The sequence below is a fragment of the Lepidochelys kempii genome, chromosome 26, assembly GCF_965140265.1.
Source record: "Lepidochelys kempii isolate rLepKem1 chromosome 26, rLepKem1.hap2, whole genome shotgun sequence".
Lineage (NCBI taxonomy): Eukaryota > Metazoa > Chordata > Testudines > Cheloniidae > Lepidochelys > Lepidochelys kempii.
In genome coordinates, this window is record NC_133281.1 from 10,571,336 (window position 1) to 10,597,381 (window position 26,046).

A 26,046-nucleotide genomic window follows, 5' to 3' on the forward strand; every position below is an offset into this window, starting at 1 on the left:
ATAATCCAAGGGCTAGATCCAGAGATTCCTTCAGCCATCCCAACTGACCGGATGAGGCACAGTCGCTGTATAACTACGCAGCATGACTTCACACATTTAACACAGGAACTGCAGTGTGGCCAGCACCTCTAACTTTATTGCAAGTTGTGGGTTTTTCGGAAGCACTGGGAGTCGTGCAATTGGGGGTCGGGGAGGGTGTATGGCTGGGGGTTGCACCAGGAAGCGAAGCTCAAGGCTACAACCATTAGCCCCGCTTCATTTCCGATGGTGAAACGTGATTAAAGATTACCACCATGGAAGCGTAGAACCATTCCTGCACTTCACAGTAATCCAAAGCTGATCTCAGCTCCTCGGTTCAACATCACGTTTCTGAGTCCCCTTCCCCATCCTCTTTGGAACCCCCTTTCAGGTAGTGGAAAGCAGCTATCAAATCCCCCCTCACTCTTCTCTTCCGCAGACTAAACAATCCCAGCTCCCTCAGCCTCTCCTCGTAAGTCATGTGTTCCAGTCCCCTCAGCATTTCTGATGATTTGATGTACAGTGAGAACAGCTGATTGGGCCTTTAAAACAGACCTGAAAAGGTGCTATAACAGGAGAAAAAGAGGGGCACTGACTCTGGATCCTTTACTGACTTGGTACTTACTGCTCCAGACCAGTTGCAGCGTTTGGCTCTGACAATGACAGGCATTCAGGCAGCACCACCAGACCCAAGTGCTCTAAACCATTTCTAACAATCTACTGACAATATGACACGTGGGAGAGACTAGCAGCTATGCAGAGGGATGCCAACAGCAGCCATGAATAGCTCATGCAAGGTTGAGACCTCCACATTCAGATTAAAAGACTGCAAAGGGGTGTTTCTCTAGTGCAGCGTTTCTCAAATGTGGCCACCGTGGCTGCACGCAGCCACCTGGGGCTTTTCATCCAGCCACGACAGCCTCTTGGGGGGGGTGATGAGGAAGGGGGGCAAAGGATCGGCACCCCCCCCCCTCCCACCCTGCACCAGCTGTGGAGACCGGTGGGGCACAATGCTGCAGGAGCAAGGTGAAATCTCAACCCACCTTGCAGAGGAGTCAGGGGTCGGGCTTCAGCCCTGGGGTGGTTGGGTGGCAGGCTCCAGAGGCGGGACTGCAGGTGCGCAGCAGCAGGTGCTGAACTCCAGCTCTGGCCATGTGGCTCCGGCCTCTGGCCCCCAGCTCCAGCCGCTCAGCGGTGGGCATTGGCCCCCAGCTCTGGCCCTGGGCTCCAGCAGCTGGAGCTGGCCAGGGGTGCTGACCCCTGGCTGTGACCGAGCATCATCAGGCATGGACCCTCAGCTCCAGCCACATCCCGTGCTGATCCCCAGTCCCAGCCACACACCAGTGAGCACTGATCCCTGCTGGCAGAAGGTGGCACCCCTGGCCCTGGCTGTGCAGCAGTGAGTCCCGGCTCCGGCTGCAGGCACTGACCCCTGGTCATGCAGCCCCAGCTCTGTCCACACAGGCATGTGCTGGCCCTGGGTGCTGACCCCTGGCTCTGGCCACATGGCAGTGGAGCTCATCACCTCGACCATTGCCTCAGGTTCCCACAGCCTTCCCCCTCTGACCACCCCACCCAGGCCTTATTTTGTCCTGGGGCTTGCTGGGAAGTGATATTAACATACAACTATCATTGTTCACAGCAGACTTACTGGTGAGCTGGGAAGCTGTGATAAGTGATATTAACAAACATACAAGTATCACTCTTTACAGCATTATTTTTATTATGGAGTCTGCAAAAAAAACCAACCTCACCACCACCCTACACAAATTACCATGATTTGGATGTGTATATGTGCATATTCATTTGTTTTGCCTAGTTATTATAGGGAAAAGTGCCGCACTCTGCGACCACAAAAGAAAATTTGTTGCAAACACCGGTGGGTGGAAGATGCTGCAAGATGGTGACTAACTAGTGAGATTATCATACCCTAGGTGACACGTCACAATTCTCCCTCTCTGCCAGGCTATTTGGTTGAGCACAGGAAATTCCCTCAATGCTTTGAGAGATAATCAATTAAAAAACAGGTTTAGGGGGTCTCAAAAAGTCAGCTCTAACGCTCCTACAGAGCGATATGGTCTGACAGCAGCTACACAGGGGAATTTCTGCAGAAATATTATCCTCAAACCCGTTGTAGTTTGAGATAGCAAAGCAGTGTTGGTTTTAGCCTACGGCTGCCACCTTGTGACTCTCTACATCATTCTAACAGATAGTGAGTGCAGTCATTTTGTAACTAACAAAACTGAAGATGGTTGGAGGTTTCACAGGGCTTTCAGCTAAGTGTGACCACTGCACACAAGCATGCTTTGAGCAATATTATGGTAGCTGAATTATATTTGGAACACTGGTTAACTCAGGCCCCCAAACACCCATTTTAATGGTCATGAGCAGTCTAAGAAATATATTACCCTCTCCATACAGAGCAGAAGTTCTTGCCAAATTTCTCTAGGGATGGGCCTGTGGGGTAGTTTAAACCAACCTAGCTCCCAAAGCATTTGACATTGGAAAGTGCTAACCAAATACTCTTGCAGCTGGGAAAACTGCAGCCCCCAGCAAGGCAATGAATTCTCCCTCACACTTCCCTGGACCTACCGAGAATTTGAGTAACTTTTAATATAAATGTTGGCTGCAATTTAACAGGTTTTTTACTCCAATTGATTGTAAATGGTTTTTAGAAAAAAAAATCAAATAATGCATCATCTTTGTTACAAGCTGAAGGAAAATGGGAAGAGTTATTGGTATTTCAAAAAGTCTTACCCAAAAGTGGTATTAGTGCACTAATTTTGCAATCAGTAACAAAATTAAATTGGGCTGTATTTGTTTTGTATACAAGTTAAGTAGAAGTTATTTTGAACTGGTCATTCATCTTAACACTATTTTAAGAAAGTTCAGATAATTTAGTTGAGCTGCGATTACAAAATTTCCAGTTTATTAACATGGTCAGACAAGTCTGGAAATTGAAAGTTGCAATAGTTGAAAGAGGTATGCTTAATTATTTTAATGCCACTTCTGTAAACACATTTAAAAAAATTTCAATTAAGCTTGAGTCAATAAGTAATCCACTTAATCAAAATTGATGTAAACCACTTTTAAATCATAGTAAGCATATCTATGCAAAGTTGCCTTAGTTTAGGCAAACTGCTTCCACATCTGTGGTTATGCTGCAATGTGTGCAATCAAGATCACTGTGCTCTCTGGCCTTAGACTTCCCCTCTTACATCAAGAGACAACCTGCTGCGAAACAAGTATGCAGGTTTCAAATACAAGTTGTTTAAGAGACATCGGTCACACTCACTTATGGCACTTGGCTTCCCGTTACTGCTAACAAATAAGGAATGTTTAATTTTAACTGCAAACTGAAATTGGCTAGATGGCAGTATCTTTTAATCACCACATTAGTTATCTGTATTTAAAATCAGTCATGTGATTATCCACTAAAAAGCTGATGGGTACAGGTCATGGTCACATGAAATACCAGAAGGCTTCCAAGTTTTTTTTATTGGGTTACAAATAATGTTGAGATCTGAGCTCATGCTGAGGTATACATTTGACTTAAAACCAAAATAAATATTCTCAGTACTATTCAGACTTACTGTTAAGTCTAGTCATAGTTTGAGAATAAGATTCAAAAATTTTATTACCATTTTCACATTTCAGTTATAGTACAGTTCCCATTTTGATAAGGACATCGTGACAACTGAGCTCTTTTTCTGTTAAGTCATTTAGAAACTTAGTAACTTCAGTTGACTGAGATTTCACAGGTAAAGCCCTAGAGAGATCACTGTTTACACTAACGCAATGTTTCAATATTGCGGCCCTTTACAACTAGCAACTTCCAAAGAGAGTTAAAGCGTAGGTTCTAAAAACAGCATCTAAAAAGGTGTAAATAGACCCATGGTCAAGAATAGCAAAGATACAAGCATTTTTCAAAGAAGATACAAAACAAAAATAAGTTGAAAAAATATTTACAGAGAAATATCTACAAACATGCCTAACAGCATTATTTGAGGCTTCCTTCCTCCTCAGAAAAGTAGTTTTCATCTCTCAACAGCTCTCAGGGGATCTTCCCTTGATCCTAGTGCATTTTAAGAACCATCTTGCTGATCCTCAATCTTTGGGGCAAGATAGTATTTTAAGTGTCCCATATCCGCAATCTTGTACTCCACAACTGAGGGAGAAAAAAGGCAAGTCAGTTATTCAGAACACTTCCAACAAACAGTGTAGTTTAGGCCAGCGTTGAGACTTTACAATGCAGCTTAGAAGTGGTGTAGCTATACAAAATTGTTTTGAAGAACTGAAAGCAGTATTACTTACCTAGTGGAACATCTGCAGACATACTAAGTGTAACTGTAGGTGACAGTGGTGTGGCTTTGGTGAAAAAATTCAAGTACCTCAATGCAAAAGTGAGCTGGACTGGCTCACTCATCTCTATTGTAACCTAACAGGAAGAAATCAAAACCACCAATCATGAATTAAGACTACAATGCTCTCTTAAAAGCAAGGACAATGATCAGTAGAGCCCCATTAAGTATTCATGTCATTTCTGAACCTTTTTCAGGGACCGATTTCTTTATGTTCTCATAGCCCATAAATGTAGCATGGCACAAGAAGGAACTTCTGGGCACCTATCAACTATTAGTTGCAACCGCAGTGACAGCAATTTTCTCCCACAACAGAGCAAACGCCAGCCAGAACACTAGTAACATTTCCCCCACCCACCTCCCATTTTTCTGATACCCATGTATTACTCAGCCCTGTATTAGAGACAGGAAAGACCCAGAATGTTGTAGGTTGTCAGTTCTCTAGACCCAGCCAGGTAGGCTGGACTTTCTGAAAAATTTGCAGAGAATTGATGACTCGAAAGTTGCTCCTGCTCCAACAGTAGTGAGATACTTGAGTCCCCGTATTTTAGAAAATTTTCAGACCACCACCAAACTTACTGCTTCTTCCTCCTTATCCACATTACTGGTCTGTGACAGCTTGATGTTTCCATTTCCTAGCTCTCCATTGGCAGAAAATTTTACACCATCTTTTGCACAAGAGATGACAACAGCATCTCCAATATGGCTGAGATCTCTGCAGATCCGTGCAAATTCACCAGAAGGCATTTTCACTACACAGCTGTATTCTTGTTCCTGTGAGAAGACAACCTTAGATATAGTTTCTAACAGTACCTGAACAAACTTTTGTACTCTGTCACTTCTATTCAAGACAAAAGTTGTTGCATTCTTTCAGAAAAGAAAATCCTATTATTCCACTTCAATATTCTGAGGTGCAGTTCTAATCTGAACTATGGCTGAAAAAACAGCAGCTTGTTAGCAAGATCTGGCCTTGGCATTTTCAGTTTTATCTGCTAACTTTCAAGTCTGTAGCTTTTTACTTACATTGGCTCTGCAGTACTTACAGGCTGATTCTATTTCACAGTCCATCTAAGCTTGCTAACTTCTTAGCTATATTTATGAAAATCCACTTAAAGCAAAGAAGCCATAAAAGGGATACTTATACAGCCTTTTTTAGTCTGTAAGATCTTTATGGACATGGATAAACAGCTTGACTGAGTCAGTGAAGTTTGCAGCACTGAAAGTTAATTACCCAAGCATGTTTGTTTTGCTTCCAGAGTCAGTACCACCGAGTCCCATTATGCTGCTTTAGTCTATTCAAACTAGAACCAGTATGTAATGATAAATATTTACATATAAGGTGTACCTTCTATTGTGGACTTCAATTAATGCTGTTTTGTTATTTTAAGGGATTTTACAAGTGAAAAGTCAGCAAGAGCTTGTACATTAGCATGTGAGACAGAGAGACAGCAGATTTAGGCCAAAAATATCACACAGAAACAAGTCTAAAGCTTCTGCTGAAATTTAATGAGAGCTTTGTTGGGAAACTAAGTTTGCCTTGAAATAAAGTTTAGGTTTATTACATTTCTTAACAGGAAGAAAGTCACAAAACATTTTATGACAACTAAACTTTCAAGTTGTAGACTTATTTGTAAAACCCAATAATCTAATTTAGGTCAGCAGGGGAGACAAGACTTACTGGAATTCCAAGTTGTTCCACATCCAAATCCATTAACTTCATCTCATAATCAGAGACCTTCTCCTGATCTAAAAAGATAGGATATATTTGACCAGAACTGTTCTAAAATATTAAAGCTAGGGATGTTGGTTAGATTCTGTCCCAGAAGATTTCCTCAGTGTAGTCTTAATTTGATAAAGAAATCAAATAATGTTTTAGGTTTTTCTTGCTGCCACTTTGTGACTATCCCCAATGCCACAATTATTCTTTAGACAAATATCCACTGAAGTCTACCCACAATATAGTGCTTAATAAAGTTAAATAATGACTGATAGTTCAAAGATATGCATATATTTTAATTCTGGAACAGCAAAGGAAGCCAAGGCACTGATGAGCTGTTCAGAAATGCAGAATTACAAGATTTCACCCCAATTGTGCTTCATAACTGAACTAAAGAAGTTGTATCTTAATTGTGAAAAGATTTGGAGTCGAGATATTTACTTGGTGCCTCAAATACCAGAGCCAGCGTATCTGCATTGTCCTCTGCTCTGAGGGTGATGATGTCTTCATTGCCAGCACACTTCAGTATTTTGGACATACTAGGAAAGAACAAGAGGACTCGCTCAGCCAGACTGCACCAAAGTGGTATGGGCAGGAAACCCAGGGGGAGGGAGGGGTGTCTGTTTCACACACCGCTTTCATGCAGCTGCCTCCAGCGCATCAACGCCAACAGCAGGCGGGGAACGGAGATCCGCCCCTGCGACATGGCAGCTCCGGGGGCTGTTCAGCCTGACCCCCCGCCCCCAACCCGCGCGGGCCAGGGCAGGTGGCAAGGCCGCCGGTGGGGGGCGCACGCGGAGGGGGGCGAGAAGCCGTAACTCGGACCCCGCTCCCCGGACGCCCCCGGCCACCGTGCCCCGGAGCGCCCCGCCCAGGCCAGGCCCGGGCACTCGGGCCCCCCCGCCCCCCGGCCCAGGCCCCGCCCCCGCGTGCAGCTTTCCCGCCAGCGCGGCCGGGGCATTGTGCGACTGGCGCCGAAATGACGTCACCTCCGCTCGCGGGCAGCGCGCGCGCGCGGCAGAAACGGCGCGAGACACCACTCGCCCCCCGCGAATTTCGCTCTCTCGCGCCAGTCAGTAACCCCCACCCCCTCCCCCCACGGCTCTGCCCGCTTCCCGCCCGCCGCTGAGGGGCCTGCCCCCCCGCCCCGCTACCTGGCCAGGTTGACCCCCATGGCGATGTTGCGGTCGCAGCGGTAGGTGTCGAAGCCCTCGGAGCGCAGCGTGAGCTGCACCAGCGAGACGTGCGAGGAGTCCATGCTCTGCAGGCTGATGCCGCCCGAGCCCAGGTCCCAGCAGGCCTCGGTGATCAGGTCCTTGAGCGCCTCCAGCACCCGCTTCAGCACCGAGCCCTGCACCAGCCGCGCCTCGAACATCCTGCCAGCGGGGGAGAGGCCACCCAAACCCAGCGCCGCGCACACGGAGACTCCCCCCCGACTGCCTCCCCTGGGCGCCAAACGGCGGCTCTTATAGCGCCTCGGGCCTCGCGTCCTGGCCCCGCCCACACGTCGCGCTGCACCAATCATACACAGGTTGGCGCCGGAAGCCTCGCCGACGCGCGGCTCGCTCGCCAATGAGCGCCCCCGTCATACCGGTAGTCCCGCCCCCTTGACAGCACACCCGCTCACCGGAGAAACGTCAGAAATCCCGCCCGCATGCCTGTGCTCAGCCAATCACGACGTAGATAACGTCGCTCCATGCTTGCCAATCACCTTACGTGTCACAATCGGAGCCACACCCACCACTTACGGTACGACCACCAATCAACGCATGGCTCTCATTGTCCATACGTACCTGCCAATGGCTGTTCTCCTCAGCACTGGGCTCCGCCCGCGTGCCCACAGCTCCTCCCACTCCCAGCTTCTCTCCTGTTGTCCCATGGGCGGCGCGGGGGGGTGGGAGTAAATGGAATGTTGGGGCCCCATAAGTTCCATGGGAGGGGATAGATGGAATGTTGGGGCGCCAAATGTTCCACAGCAGTAGCTGTGTGGAATGTGGGGGCCTTGAATTTCCCATGGCATCGGGGGGGAGGGGGTTGCTTCCGGGTGGAACATTTCGGGACCTGCCGGCCTCTGAGCCGCTGGAGGAGAGGAGCAGGGGCTGCTGCTGGGTGGAACATCAGGACGCTGTAGGGTCCACTGCAAATGTGTTGGGGCATTGGTCCTGCTCTGAGCAGGGGGTTGGACTAGATGGCCTCCTGAGGTCCCTTCCAACCCTGATAGTCTATGAAATGTGGTTTCAGAGTAACAGCCGTGTTAGTCTGTATTCGCAAAAAGAAAAGGAGGACTTGTGGCACCTTAGAGACTAACCAATTTATTTGAGCATAAGCTTTCGTGAGCTACAGCTCACTTCATCGGATGCATACCGTGGAAACTGCAGCAGACTTTATATATACACAGAGAATATGAAACAATACCTCCTCCCACCCCACTGTCCTGCTGGTAATAGCTTATCTAAAGTGATCATCAGGTGGGCCATTTCCAGCACAAATCCAGGTTTTCTCACCCTCCACTCCCCCACACAAATTCACTCTCCTGCTGGTGATAGCCCATCCAAAGTGACAACTCTTTACACAATGTGCATGACAATCAAGTTGGGCTATTTCCTGCACAAATCCAGGTTTTCTCACATCCCCCCCACCCCCATACACACACAAACTCACTCTCCTGCTGAAATGTGGGGGGTTGTAGAATGGATTGTTGGGGCCCCAATGGTTCCGGGGCAGTTGTGCACCCCTCTGTGCATAGGGGCTGATAATTGGAAGCTTGGGCCCCGGGTAGTTAAGTGGCACTGAGTGGGAAAGCAGGGTTTGCAGCGGCAGGATGGCATGTTGGAGCTCCTAGGGTTTCACGAGAGTCATGGAAAGGGCCTGGGTGGAAAGCTGAAGTCCTGAAGGTTTTGGGGCAGTGGAGTTCTGATGCACTGAAGGCCCCATGGCAGTTCTGGGCTGCCAGATGGGTTTGGATTGGTCAAGCTGTAGAGTTTGCCAACTTGCACCGATTGTGGTGGTTTTTGTGGTGATGTAATCAATCTGTAACCTCCCAGGAACTTTCCGGCTTTTATGATGCTGCACTCAGTGGTCACTCAAAATATCACAGAGCTCAGAGCCACTTCCTACAAAAGCACAAGCCCCCCTGAATTAAACATTGTTCCTTACTTGCAATCAGTTAAAGGCCTGTAACATACAGCCTAGCCTCTCCAGTAGAGAGACCCTTGATACCCAGGTCAGCAACTGCATTACAATGTATCAGTGGCAGCTTCAATGCACCATCACTTGCCACTTTTCTTTGAAACTGCAAAACCAAGTTCTAAAACTGTCCAGAGTTCTCATGCCCCACCAATTTGTTGTTCATTGAATGCTGAACAACTAAGGTTATGTTACCTCTATTTGGCACTGGTGCGACCACTGCTGAAATACTGTGTCCAGTTCTGGTGTCCACAGTTCAAGAAGGATGTTGACATTTTGGAAAGGGTGCAGAGAAGAGTCTTGAGCATGATTAAAGGATTGGAAAACATGCCTTATAGTGATTGACTCAAAGAGCTCAATCTATTTAACAATACCGAGGTGACTTGATTACAATCCATAAGTCCTTACCTGGGGAACAAAAATTTTATAATGGGCTCTTCAGTCCAGCGGAGAAATGTCTAATGAGATCTAATGGCTGGAAGTTGAAGCTAGACAAATTCAGACCGAAAATAGGAAGTACATTTTAAACAGCGAGCGTAATTAACCATTGGAAACATTTACCAAGGCTCCTGGTGGATTCTACATCACTCACTGACAATTTTAAAATCAAGGTTGGATGTTTTCCTGAAAGATCTGCTCTAGGAAAGATTGTGGAGAAGGTTTCTGGCCTGTGCTATAGTGGAGGCCAGACTTCATGGTCACACTGGTCCCTACTGGCCTGGGACTCTGTTTGTCCTCACACCCCAAACGGTGGCCTTTGTGTCTCTTTGGAGGGTCAAGCCCTGCCCGCGAAGACAGACTCAGCGCCACGTGGCGGATGCAGCCCTTGTGTGGGTGCAGAGGGGGAGTCTTTGGCCGGTAATGACGTGCCCCCGGCAGCAGGGGCAGGGGAACAATGTGTATGGTGGGGCTCCTGAGAAGCAAATTGCAAACCCCGCATGCCCTGGAAGCCATTTCAAGCCAAGGGGTGCAGCAACACCCCTAGTTCCAGCAGCTCTGCACTGCACCCTGGCCCCGCTTCCCAGGCCTCCATCGCTCTCTGGCGCGGGAATCCCGTGGGACGGGCGAGGGCCCGGGGTGACGGCCCCACGCCCGCCCCTGCGTACACCGATCATGGCGGCCCCGGCAGGAGAGCTGCCACACCTGGGCGGGGCTGCGCGCGCGCGCGAGCGAGGAAGAGAGGGAACGGCGGCGGCTTCCGCATTGAGAACGAGGCTGGCGGAGACAGAGGAGCGGCCACGCCCCCTTTCCCCCCCTCCTGCGCCTGCTATTGGCTCGGCCGCTTTCCCCCCCCCCATGGAACCCCGGGGCCGCTCGCGCCGCCGCCGCCGCCTGGTCTCGCGCTGCAGCGCTCGGAGCGGCGGCTCTTGCACCGGGAGCGGCAGCCGGGGCGGACGCCGCGGCCTCGGGCCAAGATGAGCGAGCTGCGGCAGAGGCTCGGCGGGGCCCCGGAGGCCGAGGAGAAGGTAGCGGGGCGGGGCCAGCGCTGCGCCGGGGGCAGCCCCCCCCCCCCCCCCGCCCCGCTCCGGGCGGGTGCTCGCCGCGGCGGTGGGCAGGGGCGGGCGGCCGTGGGGTGCAGCGGAGGCGCTGCTCAGCGGGCTGGGCTGCGGGAGCTTGTCCCGGGCGGGGGCCCGGAGAGGGGGCGCAAAGGCCGGGGAGGCAGAAGGAGTGAGGGGCGCCGTGCGGTGATGTGTGCGCTTTGGGGGGGGGGCGTGCGAGGTTGGGGTGCCCCCCCCCGGAGCTGTAGCCTTGTCTGCCTGGCTGTCCCCTCCCTGGAAGGTGCTCGGGTGCACGTGCCTTTGCCGGCAGACAAAATCCCCGCGAACCAAGAAGCGGGCGTGCACGAGGCTGGACGGGGTGTCTGGTCTGTTGCAGCCCGTCTCCGTGCCCAGGGAGCTGCACCCCGGGGCTGGGCCGTTGAGCGCTTTGAAAAGAGCCCTGAGCAAAGAAGACCTCGCTGTGCTGCTCTTTCCTAGACCGCGGTAGAAGCATCCGCTCCTGTAGGCATTATCGGTCCCTTTTTGGAGTGCTGCTGGTTTCTGGTGCAGGAGCGCTGATTATTCTGGTAATGGGGCCGTTATATATTCTTGACTGCCTCAAGTGTGCACAGCGTTTTACAGACCTACCCACAAAACCAAAATCCCTGCGTGGAGCAGCTCACAAGGGAGCTATAATATGCTACCCCTGAGAAAAGCTACCGCGTTGCAATGAAAAGTGTGGTCTGTTGGATTACACAGAACCTATGATTTCAGCAACCTAATGAGAGCATTTAAGGTGCTAAGAATTGTAATGGGAATGAAAATAGAAGTTTCTTATACACTGGTTGTGTTATTTTTCAAACAAGAACACATCGAGATGTTTTAAGGGGGAAAACTGTCGCCATCAAGTTGTCTTGTAAAGCAACTGTAAAAGGGTTGTACTGTCAAGATAAAAATCGTATTTAAAAATGCACCTTTGTCTTTGCAATTAGTCATGTTAGGGACATTGAAAACAAGAACTGAAAAATTGTATTTACTCTTTACTTTCTCATGCTGTTAGATTAGTTTTTGCATCTTGCTCAGCTTAAAGACTACACCGGCAGGTCAGTTTCCTTTTGGCTCCTGTTCATTAGGGCAGTAGAGTGGTGTGCTTGTATTTCCCACTCTGCAGTGGAATGGTTGAACTACTTAAAATAAAGAAGTTAAAATCATGACAACATTTCTGTGTTTAAGTAAACATCAAGTGACGGTTTGCATTTGTTTCTACAATTGCAGCCATGTTCCTCTAACATCTCACATGAGTTTTAATATACATCTTTGGTTCTAATTACCTATATCATTATAGAGCTGAAACTTGAGGGAGAAAATGACCCTTTGTTGAAAGGGGTTGCTAAAAACTTGCCTTGATTTAGGTCCAAGGTGCTGACTGCCTCATAGCTTGTATAAAGGTGTATCCTCTCAAAAATTACTGACTTCCATTTGTTCAGTGGTAATAACATTTTCATTTTCTATATTAAACAAAAGAGGATTTACCCCTCATCATCTAGGTAATTGCTTTTGTTTCAATTGCAATTTGTTTTGCACCAGGGAAATTTAAAGAACTCTCATACCTAGGCTTGGATTAGGTTTTTATTGGTAAATGTTGACAAACATCAATTTCAACATGCCCACAAATTGATTGGAAAAATATTTCAATCAATATTTATCAACATTTTCAGATAGGCCAAGTAAGAATGCTGCTTGAGAACTTATTACAGTTTGATTTAAGGATATTTACTGTGTATTTATTGACATGGGATGATGGTTTGTGATTTAACTGTTACAGAGCTTTAACTTTTTGAATCCCAGTATATAGTCTTGTTAAATAAGTGTCTGATTCCTCCAGCTATTGCCTGACTCCCCCATAATTTTCCCTAACTCTGAAAATTTCAATAGGTAAAAATACAAAAGCCATAAACCCCATAATTTTGCACAACTGTAAAAATGTAAATCAATAAAAATAGAAAAAAGCTTAAAATAAACTGATTCTCCCCTGAAATCATTAACACGGAATTCTGCCAAGCTTACTTATCCTTCGATACTTTTGTAGGAGTTGGAATGCTTCCTAGGAAGCTTGGAGACGCTAGTATTGCTTAGCTGAGATGAAAACGTTCTCTGTCAGCCAAACAAGCTGAGCTCGTCTTAGCTATGTGGGATATGTTCTTTTTTAAGAAGGTCAAAGGGCTGTTATTTAGAGTGCAATCTCTCTGGTTATCTGCAGATAACAAGGCTGTTTTTTTCATACAATGAGTTTTCTAAAAGGTGTGTCCTCCAGTTATGTGTGTGTCAATACCTTGAGATGCAATCCTCCCAATAGAAGTCTGGGATGAGCGATGCCTCGATGCCTCGTAATTCCCAAAGTAACCCAAACCAGCAAACAAAATGGGAAGACAAAGAATTACTGCAGCCCCCTTTGATGTTAAAGGTGGCAGCTGTGCAACAATACACAGCAATTTAGGGTGGGAAGCAAATAATATTTTGAATTTAAGGAGCGAGAATGAGGTTGTTGGAATGTGATTACCTAAATTGGGTGCTTGGCAAGATTCTCTCTTTAATGTATTTTCCAAGGCCTTGCATGTGCAATGAGGTCCATGTGAGCGGACCTGTGCAGCAAGCTCATTGTAAGACCCCTTGGGGTCTGAGAGGGTAAAGCTGATTAGCACCAGGGTTATCTTCCTCAATGTTTTGGAAAGTGCCTGGCATGCTTGAGGCATGACAGCAATAAAAATAAGAGCAATTGAGTGTAGCTTGAGTGCATGCTGTAATGTATGTGCAGATCTTTTTACTGAACCCTGCGTATCACGTCTGAGCATCATTGTACCGAGGGGACTGTGTTACCCGTTTTCTATTATATTTGTAGCCTTGCCAAGAATAATAATTTAGCAGTGTTCTCTCTGTTTCACAGAAAAAAAATAGCTTTGAAAAGAATAGAAGCCCTGTATGATTCTTAAACATTTTCTCCTTGTGCTAATTTTTTAAAGTTAAAATTGTACATTATTAAAATCTAGCATTTCAGCATTTTTTTCCCCACCTCCATGGTGTTTTACACTTCAGTCAGCTTTGCAAATGGAAACAAGAGTTAGTTTTGCTTTCTGCTCCTCGTTTGTTGGCACAACACATTAGCTGTTGGTACAAGGGAATGTTTAAATGTGAAACTTTTTACTGGAATAAAAACCCATTCCGTGCTTCCCTGAGTGTTAGATTTTGTAAGACTTTAGAGTCTGGGGCTCAAAGATAGGGGATAGGATCCTTTTAATTCCCTCCAGATCACAGTGAAATTACGTTGATGTTAATTGTGCTGTACCTGCTGTGGATAAAAGCCCTGGCTGGGATGATTTAACTGGGAATTGGTCCTGCTTTGAGCAGGGGGTTGGACTAGATGACCTTCTGGGGTCCCTTCCAACCCTGATATTCTATGATTCTATGATAAATAGAAACTCAATCCTATTGACCATCTTTACCAGCAAAGGATTTGATTAAAAAATAACTGTCAGTGGATGTTGGTTATTAGATGAATACGATGAAAGTTCTCAGCCCCTACAGGACAGTTCAGTTCTCCTGTTCTCCCTTGCTGTTTATAAACTCCTTCTTTTATTTGCTATAAAATTGGATGTGGGAGTCTTCTTAGTTGAAGTGAGGAAAGACTTTAATGTGAGTGAGATCAAAGTCTAGCGCCCGTTGTACAAGCATCCTGTTGAATCACGTTTTCCTTCAACTGCAATTTTACAGAAGTGCAGCAAACACATCTAATTCTTTTTTCCTGTTCTACGTGAGATCCAGGGATTTTTCAAGGGTCTCGGGGGCTAGTAACACATTCAGCTAGCACGTGTGGGAAGGGAGGAGGGCAAGACGGTGCCATTTAGAAGCAGAGTCTTTAGGGCTGCAGATCTTATTGATGCATGACGTACAGCTTTCTTTGCCCACCCTTTGTGGTTCACATCCTACATCTTGGTGGAAAATACCGTCCCTTTTAACTGTAGTGGCAGCGGCAGGAGCCCATTTAGCAGCTCTGCTGCGAGGCATACTTGTGCAGTGGCCCATACAGGTGAAATTTTCCACTGCTCAGTTTGCTGCTGCTGCCTCGCTTGAAAGGGGTGTTTCAGCCCTGACCCGAGAGGTCATTTTGGTCTCCATTGCCCACTTAATATTTGGCGTCTCTGAAACTGCCCACAGAGGTGCCAGTTAGTCTTTTACAATGATGCCATTTATTGTGAAGACATCCTGCAACTACGAATTGGTCTGAGACCACTCTAATATAGTTCCGATGGTTTGCCATCAGATGGTAGCAACTCGTACCTCTGCCAATCTGGCCTCGAGCTGGGGAAAGTGTCACTAGCTGATCCCGGTTTCCGTCAGTCGCTACGTACCAAGAAGGGTTTATTCTTGCAGGATGCTGAGTACGCTGCAGTCAGTGGGAGCTGAGGACATTCAGCACCTTGGCAAGCTGAAAATATATATGCAACTCTCCTCTTCGCTTCCTGCTTCTTTCCAGGTTCATATCGATGCTGGAGTGGCTTTGATCGCTGATGGAATCCGGTAACTTAAGGATCTGGTCCCAGAATCCTTCAGTGACAATGTTTTGTGTTAGTGAAATGCATAGCAAGGTGCTCGACTTCTGCTAACCCATTTGTTATAGACGTAAAACTGCACTGAGCTTTCCCACATAACAAAGGCCAGGCATGACACAGCAAGAACTGAAATGCTGAATCCAGTGTTTTCTGTTGGTAGAAAATCTCAAACGGACAGTGATGGGGAGACAGACACACTGGTTTGTTCACAGAATCGTCTTGATGGGGATGTTGCCAGTGCTACCTTCATGCTAATAAGTGGCTAACTTATTTCTTTCTGTCTGTCTGGCTGAGTGTTTCATTGTCTAAGCTTGCAGCACCAGATCAGCTGTATTCTCCAGGCAGATGACTGACCTGTTGTGCTGAACTCTTGCTGTCTTAAACTCTGCAGAGCTTATGTTTATTCCCAATCTATAATCAGGCCATTCTAGGCCATTGTGATGGAGGCTCTGGCATTTCAGCTTGCCAAGGTGCTGAATGCCCTCAGCTCCCATTGACTGCAGTGTACTCAGCACCTTGCAAGAATAAATCCTTCTTGGTATGGTGTCCCTCCTTCTATTTCTGAAGCATATGGTTAATGACAAGACAGATAAAGCTGAGGTGGACGGGAGGTTCTTTCATGGGAACCGGAGACTAGCAATCAGAGCTCTGCATTTCTGTTTCCTACTCTGCCGCTCTCTGTACCCTTCTTAAATCTACATATGAATTACCTGGTGTGTAAACGGCATATACCTATCTCTCCGGGATATTGTAACACTTAACGGACTTGCATAAGGGATGAATTTGGCTTTGTTTGGCAAGTGACTAGTGCTTCTTGGCTGAAAGGTGCCAGACACAATGAGTGCAGATGATAACCAGTCCATATACATACACTATGGTTTGCCAACCAGTTGTGTCTCCTGGTTCAGGGATGCAAGGAAAGGATTGGCTGCTTAACTCTTTAACGCAGGGATGGGCAAACTTTTTGGCCCAAGGGCCACATTGGGGTTGCAAAACCGGATGGAGGGCTGGGTAGGGAAGGCTGTGCCTCCCCAAACACCTGGCCCCGCCCCCTTCACAACCTCTGACCCATCCAACTCCTCTCCTTGTCCCCTAACCACCCCCTCCTGGGACCCTCCCCCCCGCCTCCCGGGACACCGGTCCCTCTCCAACCCCCCTGCTCTAAGTCCCCTGACTGCCCCAACCCCTATGCACACCCTCACCCCCTGACAGGCCCCCTGGGACTCCCACGCTTATCCAACCCCCCCGCTCACTGCCCCCTGGGACGCCCTGCCCCTTATCCAGCCCCCTGGCCCCCTTACTGTGCTGCTCAGAGCAACATGTCTGGCAACCGCGCCGCTGGGCTGGAGCTAGACACACTGCTGCTTTGCCCAGCAGGAGAGGAGGGCCAGAGCGCTGCCTGCACAGTGTGACTACGGGAAAGGTGGGACAGCAGGGGAGGGGCTGGAGTTAAGCCTCCCCGGCCGGGAACTCAAGGGCCAGGCAGGATGGTCCCGTGGGCCGTAGTTTGCCCACCTCTGCTTTAAGGTGACAAAGCTCATAGAATCACAGAATCTCAGGGTTGAAAGGGACCACAGGAGGTCATCTAGTCCAACTCCCTGCTCAAAGCAGGACCAATCCCTAATTTTTGCCACAGATCCCTAAATGGCCCCCTCAAGGATTGAACTCACAACCTTGGGTTTAGCAGGCCAATGCTCAAAGCCCTGAGCTATCCCCCCCTTCCTGCAGGAATTTTGAGTGGAAACTTCACAGTGCTTGCTATCATTTGCCCCAAAGATCCAGTCCAGTGTAATAAGTGTCTGTCTCACTCGGTGAGCTGCCTCGCTTGTAATATTCTCTTGACCTTTTCTATAGCTACGTTAAAATTTCCCAAGTGCATGAAAGATGGTGAAGATCAGTGGATTGCTTTTTAGAAATGAATTTTATACATCAGGGACTAGGTTTGTAAAGGTAGCGGTGACGTCATGAAACTGACAACACTAGATCAATAGGATTGTCTGTTTATCCATAGAGCGGCAGATCCTGCTTGCCTTACTTACGTGAGCAGCCCAATTAAAGTCAATGGGACTGATCAATAGAGGAAGGTAAGCAAGGTTTTGCACAATGTTCTTATTAGCAAATTAACTTGATAAGCTAGATCTTCTCTTAGGACTTGAAAAATATTTGCCCCTGGGAAATAAAGGGTGGTAGTTTCTGTATTCTGTGATGGCAAAAACATCTTTCCAGATATGAACAGAGGATAAATTGTTGAACTATGGCTTGTGGGGGGTGGGGGTGCTCTGCAACGGGCTCCAGAACCACCCTGCTGCTTATAGCAACAGATTGCACGGCTACAGACTAGGGGCCGAATGGCTAGGCAGCTAGTGGTGACAGTGGACGAGAAGCTGGATATGAGTCAGCAGTGTGCCCTTGTTGCCAAGAAGGCCAATGGCATTTTGGGATGTATAAGTAGGGGCATAGCGAGCAGATCGAGGGACGTGATCGTTCCCCTCTATTCGACATTGGTGAGGCCTCATCTGGAGTACTGTGTCCAGTTTAGGGCCCCACACTACAAGAAGGATGTGGATAAATTGGAGAGAGTCCAGCGAAGGGCAACAAAAATGATTAGGGGTCTGGAACACATGACTTATGAGGAGAGGCTGAGGGAGCTGGGATTGTTTAGCCTGCAGAAGAGAAGAATGAGGGGGGATTTGATAGCTGCTTTCAACTACCTGAAAGGGGGTTCCAAAGAGGATGGCTCTAGACTGTTCTCAATGGTAGCAGATGACAGAACGAGGAGTAATGGTTTCAAGTTGCAGTGGGGGAGGTTTAGATTGGATATTAGGAAAAACTTTTTCACTAAGAGGGTGGTGAAACACTGGAATGCGTTACCTAGGGAGGTGGTAGAATCTCCTTCCTTAGAGGTTTTTAAGGTCAGGCTTGACAAAGCCCTGGCTGGGATGATTTAACTGGGAATTGGTCCTGCTTTGAGCAGGGGGTTGGACTAGATGACCTTCTGGGGTCCCTTCCAACCCCGATATTCTATGATTCTATGATTTAAATGGCTGTTCAGAAACTTGTACGCAGCAGGGATGTTGTCAGCATTGCTATTCCATTTTGCTGTTGCTGGAGCCTCTGCAGCACTGGAAGTGTTGACCTTGGACTCTGCAGGTAGCTCCTCCTGTACTCTTTGACATCTGCCTCTAGCTGGTCAGTTTAGCTATTTGGTTAGGAGAGATCTGATTTTTTTTTTTTTCCCTCCCCAGCCTTGCTGACATTCTCCAGCCCTAGCTAGCTCTGATGTCTGGGAATTTGAGGCCAAGGGCCACATTTCCTTCTCCTTAACCTCTTGTGAATTGCGTGAAAGGAAAGAAGGTAAAGGAGGGAGGAGAGAGAGAACAAGCGTGTTCCTAATGGAAGACAAGGCTCTAGACCTGGCAGTGGTGTGAGATAATCTAGAAGGGTAGATAATTGGCTGATGCTAGGTGATCCTAGGAAGCAAAGACAAGAAAGAAGACCTCGAATGAGACCGTTGCTTTAAGTGGGAAGCACTTCAGTGAAGGGACTGGCATTGTAGCATTGGTGGCTCTGGTGTGAATTTAACAGCTTGTCCCTTGGTGAGGGCACTGGATGGGAAGATGCTGTACAATAGCTTCAGGAGTAGAAGTATCAGGGTTTGCATCAGGGTGCGTGGCTGCTGGAACTTATTTGCAATGACCGGTAGAGTTTTGGATGGTGAGTGACAAAGCTTTGGACACGCTGGAAACAATAGTCAAAGGTCTTTTAAGATAGCAGGTAGCTCAGAGGTTACTGCGCACACGTTACTGATAAGATAGTAAGAGGAAGATTTTTTTTAAAAAAATCTCCCCTGTGGTTTGGCTTAGCTGGTGTTTGGCTAAATTCCATGTTTTAACTGTATTCCAATCTGGAAGTGACCACTCTTAAAGTTTTTAGGGCTCTTTTGAAACAAGGAAATCATTAAATCTTATAACAGTGATTCCTTACATGCAGATGCACATATTTTTATTGGTTCTTGCGTGGACAAGACTGCTTCCCCGTAACACAGCTGCTGATGTATCCTCCTTGGAGATTTGTCCTCTCCTCGAGCTCTTCAGAAAGACTCCCCATCCCTTCTGTGACGCTGCACCACATATTCTTCATTGTGATAGGATTATAGCATAATTAAGACTTATTTTATGCAAGACGGGTTGTGTAAGGTGTCACTGGAAAAGTTATGATTTGCTGAATATGAGTATCCTATTTGTATGCTTGCATCATTTTTGTATCTGAAGTTCTGAATATTAACTGTGTCTGTATTTCTCATGTAGTCACACCTGGGTGACGCCCACTAGGCAAGATGCTTCCAGTCTAGGTCGCTGGCGCGGAAGGACCTATTCATGATAATGGGCCGTTAGAAAGAACAATAGGCCTTAAGAGAAGCTTATCTCACACTGGGTGAAGCATCCTGAGAACACTCCAGACAGCCCGTAAGCAATGGCTGCTATGACACTACAAGGGCATGTGACCAGGCCACACGACGCTGGACTCCATCTTGAGATGTTACTCTTTTTCCACAAACCGGTCTGGGGAACCAAGTTTTGAAACAAAGGGTTCCCGCCGTAGGCTAAAGCTATGTAAGGCAGGGGGTGACATCGTCTGTTGTTCTTCACTCCCCACACAAGAAGACTCCTGGAAAGACCTGAGGAAGTGCTGGGCCCAGGCTAAAGGGATTTCTGGCCTGTGTATGAAGACCTGAGAAACCCAAGCTGTAAAGCTTATGCAGCTTGTGCCTTAAGAATCTGTAAGTCTTCCTGTACCATTAGTTAGATTGGATATGAATTAGCAGATTCTCACCCTATCTAGTATATTAAGTTTAGTGTGCATTTTTGTTTATTTGCTAGGTAATCTGCTTTGATCGTAGCTGAAGGAACAAAGGCTGTTACATATTCCTCTCCACGTTGAGGGGGAGGCAAACTGGACAATAAATTCATACCGGTTGGGGTTTGGACGAGGGCAGGACGGTACAGCTCTGGGGTGCTCGGCTGGGAAGCTGGTGGTAATTTTGGCTGTAGCCTCTCTATTGTTGGTTCACATGCAGTGGCTGGTCAGAGAGCCTGCATGTAACTGCAGCTGGGTGTGTCCCTGCCTGTGTGTATGCTGGTGAAAGTGTAAGACCGGGAGCGGCTCTGCAGCTTGTCACAGCAGTACAGTGTGAGAGGGAGCCCGGGCTGGTGGGTTAGAGGGCTCAGTGGTATCCCAGTTCCAGGTGGCACCTGTCACACCCTCCCTACCACACACCTGAAACTTTACCCAAGAATTCCTTGCCCTAAAGTATATGGGGAGCACAAAGCCACCTTTGTGTGAAATTTTGTGCTTGTAAAATTATGAGCTGAAGTGAGGGAGAGTGGCCATTTTTAAAATGACTTTATGCACGTAAACAGTAATGTGACAGTAGGAGCTGAGATTTAGTACTGAGCAAACTGCACGTACAGTAAAAATGTTCAGAATTCATTCCTTGTGAATCAGTTCATTCACTGATTCTTGGTCAGACGCAGCAGTGTGTCCCAATAAAGCCTTCCTTCCCGTTTCACAAAGCTTTTTATACCCACGGCGGTCAAGGTGAAAGATGAAATCATACTCTGAAACCTCTTGCTCTGTTCATTGACCCTACGCATGAGTGTTTTTCAACCTGCGGTGCACAGATCCCGGGGGTCCGCAGACTATGGCTAAGATTTCCAAACGGAATTTCCGTTCGAAATTTTTTAGGGGTTTGCAAATGAAAAAAAGTTGAAAACCACTGCTTTGCATATAAGCCCCTTCGTTTTCAGTTTAAACCTATTTTTACTGAAAATTTCCTGTGTTTTACAAGAAGTATTTTTTTCTGGTTTTTCACCCTACTTTTGTATCCTTCAAATACAAAAAAACCCACGTTTTATTAGCTCATGCCATGTATTGTATTTTCCTATGTGTATTACAATAATACCTTACTCTGTGTGTACATGCGAAGCTGCCTGTTGAAGTAAGGCTATGCATTAATCTAGAAGATACACACAATAAACAGACACACATGCAAGCTCTGAAGTGCCTGAGCATCTGAATGTACTGATGAATCTCATGCTCACCAGGTACCCATTCAAGCCGTTAGCAGATAACAGTTTAAAGCTTCGACCCACTGAAATGGGAAGAAAACAAAAATCTGTTTCAGAACACAAGGAAGTATTTGAAAGTTTAAAAAAAAAACAAGGACAGGAGAAAAGGATGAAGTTGAGTGTATGCGCTGTAACTGGTGTGGCCCAATTATTAAACAGAACTATTCGTCTATAAATATTTACAAGTCTACAACAGTAAACTCTGTATTCAGATGAAAAGTTTTATTTGGGGATTAGAGGATGTATTGTTTTCTTAAACTCAGAGGTGGCATTGTGTTTTGAGTTCTGTTTTAGTTCTGCAGCAAACCACATTGATGAATGCAATTCAGAACATTAATCTACTGAAAATTTCCCACCCCCATCTTTCCGGCCACCAAAATAAACCTCGATATTTACCCATAAGAAATTATTCTTTTTTGCACTGATTTTTTGATCACCCTGTTTTTGTTGTGGTGATGGTAATAAACACTGATAAATTCCCAGGAAAAATTTCTCTGTACACGCACAACATACTTCACCCAGGAATCTGAACCCATCTCTTTCCCCACCCTTTTCTGTTCTGGGGCAGCTAAGAGCTCAGTTTAAAGAATGTTAATTTAAAGGGAAATACATCCAAACAGCAGACAAAAACAAGTGGCTTCATTTTAAATTTCATATATAGAAGAGCACAATATTTACCTACATTCCACCTACTTACTCCCTTTCAGTGAAAAATAGCATTCTTTACTTTCGGTCCTAAACAGCTATACCGCGTTGTTTAACACCTAGGAGTGGCATTGCCCACTGGTGGTATCTGCAAAGTGCTTTGGGAATCTTTGGGATGAATGTCCCTACAAACGTGACAGATATTGTGTCATTAGTCAAGGGAGAAACTTCCTCTGTTGTTGAAGGTGCTTCATTCCTGGGCTCAGACGGTTGAATTTCAGCAAGCTGAAGCGAGAGATGTAGACGTGATGAACAATTAAAATGCAATGAAAAGAAAGCTACAGGATCTGGCCTGCCAGAGGCTGAGGTAGTCATCACTGATTCTCAGGTTGGCTGGAAGAAAAGCCAGGCATCTGAAGTCACACAAGAGTAGGATGCTCCAGAAGCAGTTAGATGTAGGCTATACAACTGTCTGTCCACCCCACAGATCCAGTCTAAGGTGACAGGCGGTTAAAGTTTCCCCACGCAGGTATCCCCACCAGTCTGGCGCCTAATGAAGCCTGTAAGGTTATTTATTTATTTTTTAAAAAAGGGAAGAATTGTCAGACATTTATTGACACAGTCATTTCCCATGTGTTCCAGTTCAGTGAGCATCCAGGAATTAGGACGTTCTTATAAACTGAGAGCAGCTGTATAGAACATCACAAAAACACGTGCTGACTGAAGTGTTACTGTCCCCCCGCTACTGCGCCGTGTAGCTTTGTTTCAAACACAATCAAATTTAGCAAGTCAGTAGTCTCTGATCAGAGACGTGTGCAGTCTGCGTTCAGCCCAGCAACAGCCAGATTAAAAACTAGATATTGGTGTCAGCAAGCGTGATTCATTCAGAACAACATATCCTGGTGACTCAGTCAGTGAGCACAGCATGATGATTAGCTGTGAAGATGGATGTGCAACATCCCCCCCCCCCCCCGGTACTGCTCCAAATTGGTTGGTTTATTCCAAGAGGGTAAATGTACTGGGCTCACGGTCCTTTGCAAAAGCCTTATTGTATTATGTATTACAACGTACAGTGGCTGAAAGATTCCATCATCTTAGCCCTGGCCTAATATTTAGACTTGTTTGAGAAAAACTTTTACTAGACCCTATTGTAAAGAGTCCGCACGGGAACCATTTTTCAGACGGCTCCTGCATCTCTTTGCTAGAGTGCTGTTTAGCACCGACACCTATCTGATGTGCTTTGTCATTGTTGTATCGATCCATGGAGATGCATGTACACGGAGGAGACTGAGTATCCTAAATAGCTATTTGCATTAATGGTCAGAGAGGGGTAAGCGCAATGTGCCTCGGATGGCATGTGACCAGGCTTCATCACGGAATTTGGTCCGCTGGTCGGATCATTCGCTTCCCCGGCTTCGGCTAGGTACTGACGGGGAATGCGATGTGAACACTGATCTATGCCCCCCTCCCCCCGTCAGCGGGGTAATCACACTTTATACTCCTAGCATTCAAATATAAAAATTTTATTAAAGCTAATGTTAAATAGTTATATAATATGTAGGTTGAGAAAAGAGTCTCTATATATCTGGGTATAGTGTTTAGATTATCCACAAATACAAAGTTTGTCTTTAAAAGTCACGTTATACATAGAGTTCATAATCAGCAATAACCCAAATTTAGGTGAATAGATTTAACAATACAGATTAGATATTTTGAATCTGAATACTCGGGGGTACATAACTCATGAAAAGTTGTACAGAGATTTGGTTGTGGAAAGCAAAATATATCAATGAGTGGAGATTGTCCCTCAGTAATTGAGAATTAGGTAGCTTGTCCATTTAGAAAATACAGTCCATGAGGAAAGTACTTCAGTTACTTTCCTGACTGCGCGCAGTGATGGGTTCTCCAGGAACACTGACGAGATAGACAGTGCTTCAGAGCACACAATGATCAACCCTGAGGTCAGGACGGAATTCCTCTCCTAGATCCCAAAGCATGCAGAATTACACACCTAGCGAGTAGCATTATCAGGTGGCAATTTGACGTTTCTGGACCACCCAGTTATTGACTACAGCCAGAGGCAGGAAGCTGGGTTTGATGGAATAGTATTGATCGGGTCACATTCCCCTGGGGGGCAAATCTCCATCTGGAACCAGAAGGAAGCGGGAGCAAGTCTGTAAGGGTTGTCTACACTACCCGTGGCTGTTCCATGCCAGCTGATTTGGGCTAAGAGGCTATTTAATTGCGGTGTAGACATTCAGGCTCAGGCTGGAGCCTGGGCTTGAGGACCAAGGAAATCCATAATCACCGTCAGACTACCTGAAAGTAATTAGAGCTCTATTTTTGCAAGCACGTTAGCGTCTGGTCTGACATAACCTCAAGAATATGATTGCGGGATTACATCTGTACTGTTTTCTTGCTTGCTGGAAGTCCAGTTTGCTGAAATTAGGGGAATTAGCCACCCCAGTCTGTCCCAAACTCAGAGCTAAACAAGTACGTCCTCCCACATTTCGCTGGTCCCACATATACTTTCAAGTTAAATGGGCTGTTTGCCGCCCAACTCCAGGGACATTATTCTTCTTTCTCGTGAACGAAGAAGTCAGTGGAGAAATACTTCTAGGCTCAGGTTCCCAACACACAAATCCAAGAAGGAGTGCATTGGAAGAGTGCTGTTCTCTTCACTGTAAAGCAGACAGTGGTCCCAGAAATACAGAGAGCAGTTTGATTTCCCCTTCTCCCCTCCCAAAGCATATTGCTATATTGCAAAAAGAAAAGGAGGACTTGTGGCACCTTAGAGACTAACCAATTTATTTGAGCATAAGCTTTCGTGAGCTACAGCGTGATATAGCTCACGAAAGCTTATGCTCAAATAAATTGGTTAGTCTCTAAGGTGCCACAAGTCCTCCTTTTCTTTTTGCGAATACAGACTAACACGGCTGTTACTCTGAAACCTGCTATATTGCAGACTCTTCCCCATCCTCTACATTTAGTCTCACTGTCAGACCTTCAGCCGGGTAGATTTTCACCCTTTACTTAATTAGTTGCCTCAGTTTCTGGAAGATGTTGCAAACAAGCAGATCGATCAGCTCTGAAGAAGCAGTTTCTGAACATAGATCCAGCAGAGCAATTAAGGATCTGGTATCTAGTTTGCCAATTGTGTTCCGTTCTCCCTACATTTAAATCCCTCCTAGGACCCATTTTATCTGTAAGACAATCAAAGGGGGGAGCAAAGCTCTCGTAGTAGCTATAAATTGGTTCCCTAAAAGAAAGGGAGTGTAGGTAGGTGGAGTGTAGGTACCTGAGTTGACAGCTGGCCAGGGCACAATGGCTAACACCACTTATTATGAAAAGGGCTTTGGGATAATTAATGACCACAATTGGTCAAAACCCAAGTTTTGCATTTCATTTGACTAGTTATGTAGGCCTTGATTTTGCAAGTCCTTCCACATGTGAGTTGCTGCCTACACACCAATAATGTAAATTGGTGCCTTACTGAGGAGTTCCCAGTTCTTCAGTTGTCAGTGCTATTGACCCAAAGCCCGATTCTTTTTTGTAGCAATAGGTAGTATTTTCTGTGTCTGCTTCTTGCTGGATTCTTGCAAAAAGAATAATTGTCTCTTTCCATTTAGACGAGGTGAGTGCACAGATAAAAGGATTTCTTGAACTAATACAAATCTAAGGCTGTTAATTGCTTGGGTCGGTTTTCCCATTTGGTGGTGAGGTTTCTGGCCTAGAAATACTGCCACTTGTTTCCATGACAACTGGGATCATGTCACAGATACTCAGGCAAATAGCTGATGCTCAGTGTCCATGTGGGGAAAGGCTGGACTAAACGTGCACGACTATTTAGTGATGCTCGCTTACCCGAGGAGTCCAAAAAGCCACAATGGAAGAAGCTGCTATGTG

At 46.4% G+C, this 26,046-nt stretch overlaps 2 protein-coding genes across 5 annotated transcripts in view; one reads left to right on the plus strand and one right to left on the minus strand.

The window, feature by feature from the left end:
* Window positions 1–1,720: 1,720 nt before the first annotated feature.
* Window positions 1,721–7,598, minus strand: PCNA (proliferating cell nuclear antigen). Its single transcript, XM_073324850.1, has 6 exons — window positions 7,251–7,598; window positions 6,538–6,635; window positions 6,058–6,125; window positions 4,959–5,153; window positions 4,333–4,456; window positions 1,721–4,186 (listed from the first exon to the last, which is right to left on the minus strand). Exons 1-6 carry the CDS (start codon window positions 7,469–7,471, stop codon window positions 4,104–4,106), a joined length of 789 nt encoding a protein of 262 aa, XP_073180951.1. The 5' UTR covers window positions 7,472–7,598; the 3' UTR covers window positions 1,721–4,103.
* Window positions 7,599–10,493: 2,895 nt separating this feature from the next.
* Window positions 10,494–26,046, plus strand: part of CDS2 (CDP-diacylglycerol synthase 2) — a 45,499-nt gene continuing 29,946 nt past the window's right edge. The window contains exons 1-2 of one of the 4 annotated variants that reach the window (XM_073325266.1): window positions 10,499–10,748; window positions 19,675–20,147. Coding sequence is in view for 1 of the 4 variants with exons in the window: in XM_073325263.1 (XP_073181364.1) it covers window positions 10,698–10,748 (51 nt within the window). In the remaining 3 variants the exon portion in view is untranslated. Of the gene's footprint in view, window positions 10,749–10,839; window positions 11,348–15,867; window positions 17,452–19,674; window positions 20,148–26,046 lie in introns of those variants that run through there. The other 3 variants (XM_073325267.1, XM_073325265.1, XM_073325263.1) reach the window with 3 other exon arrangements.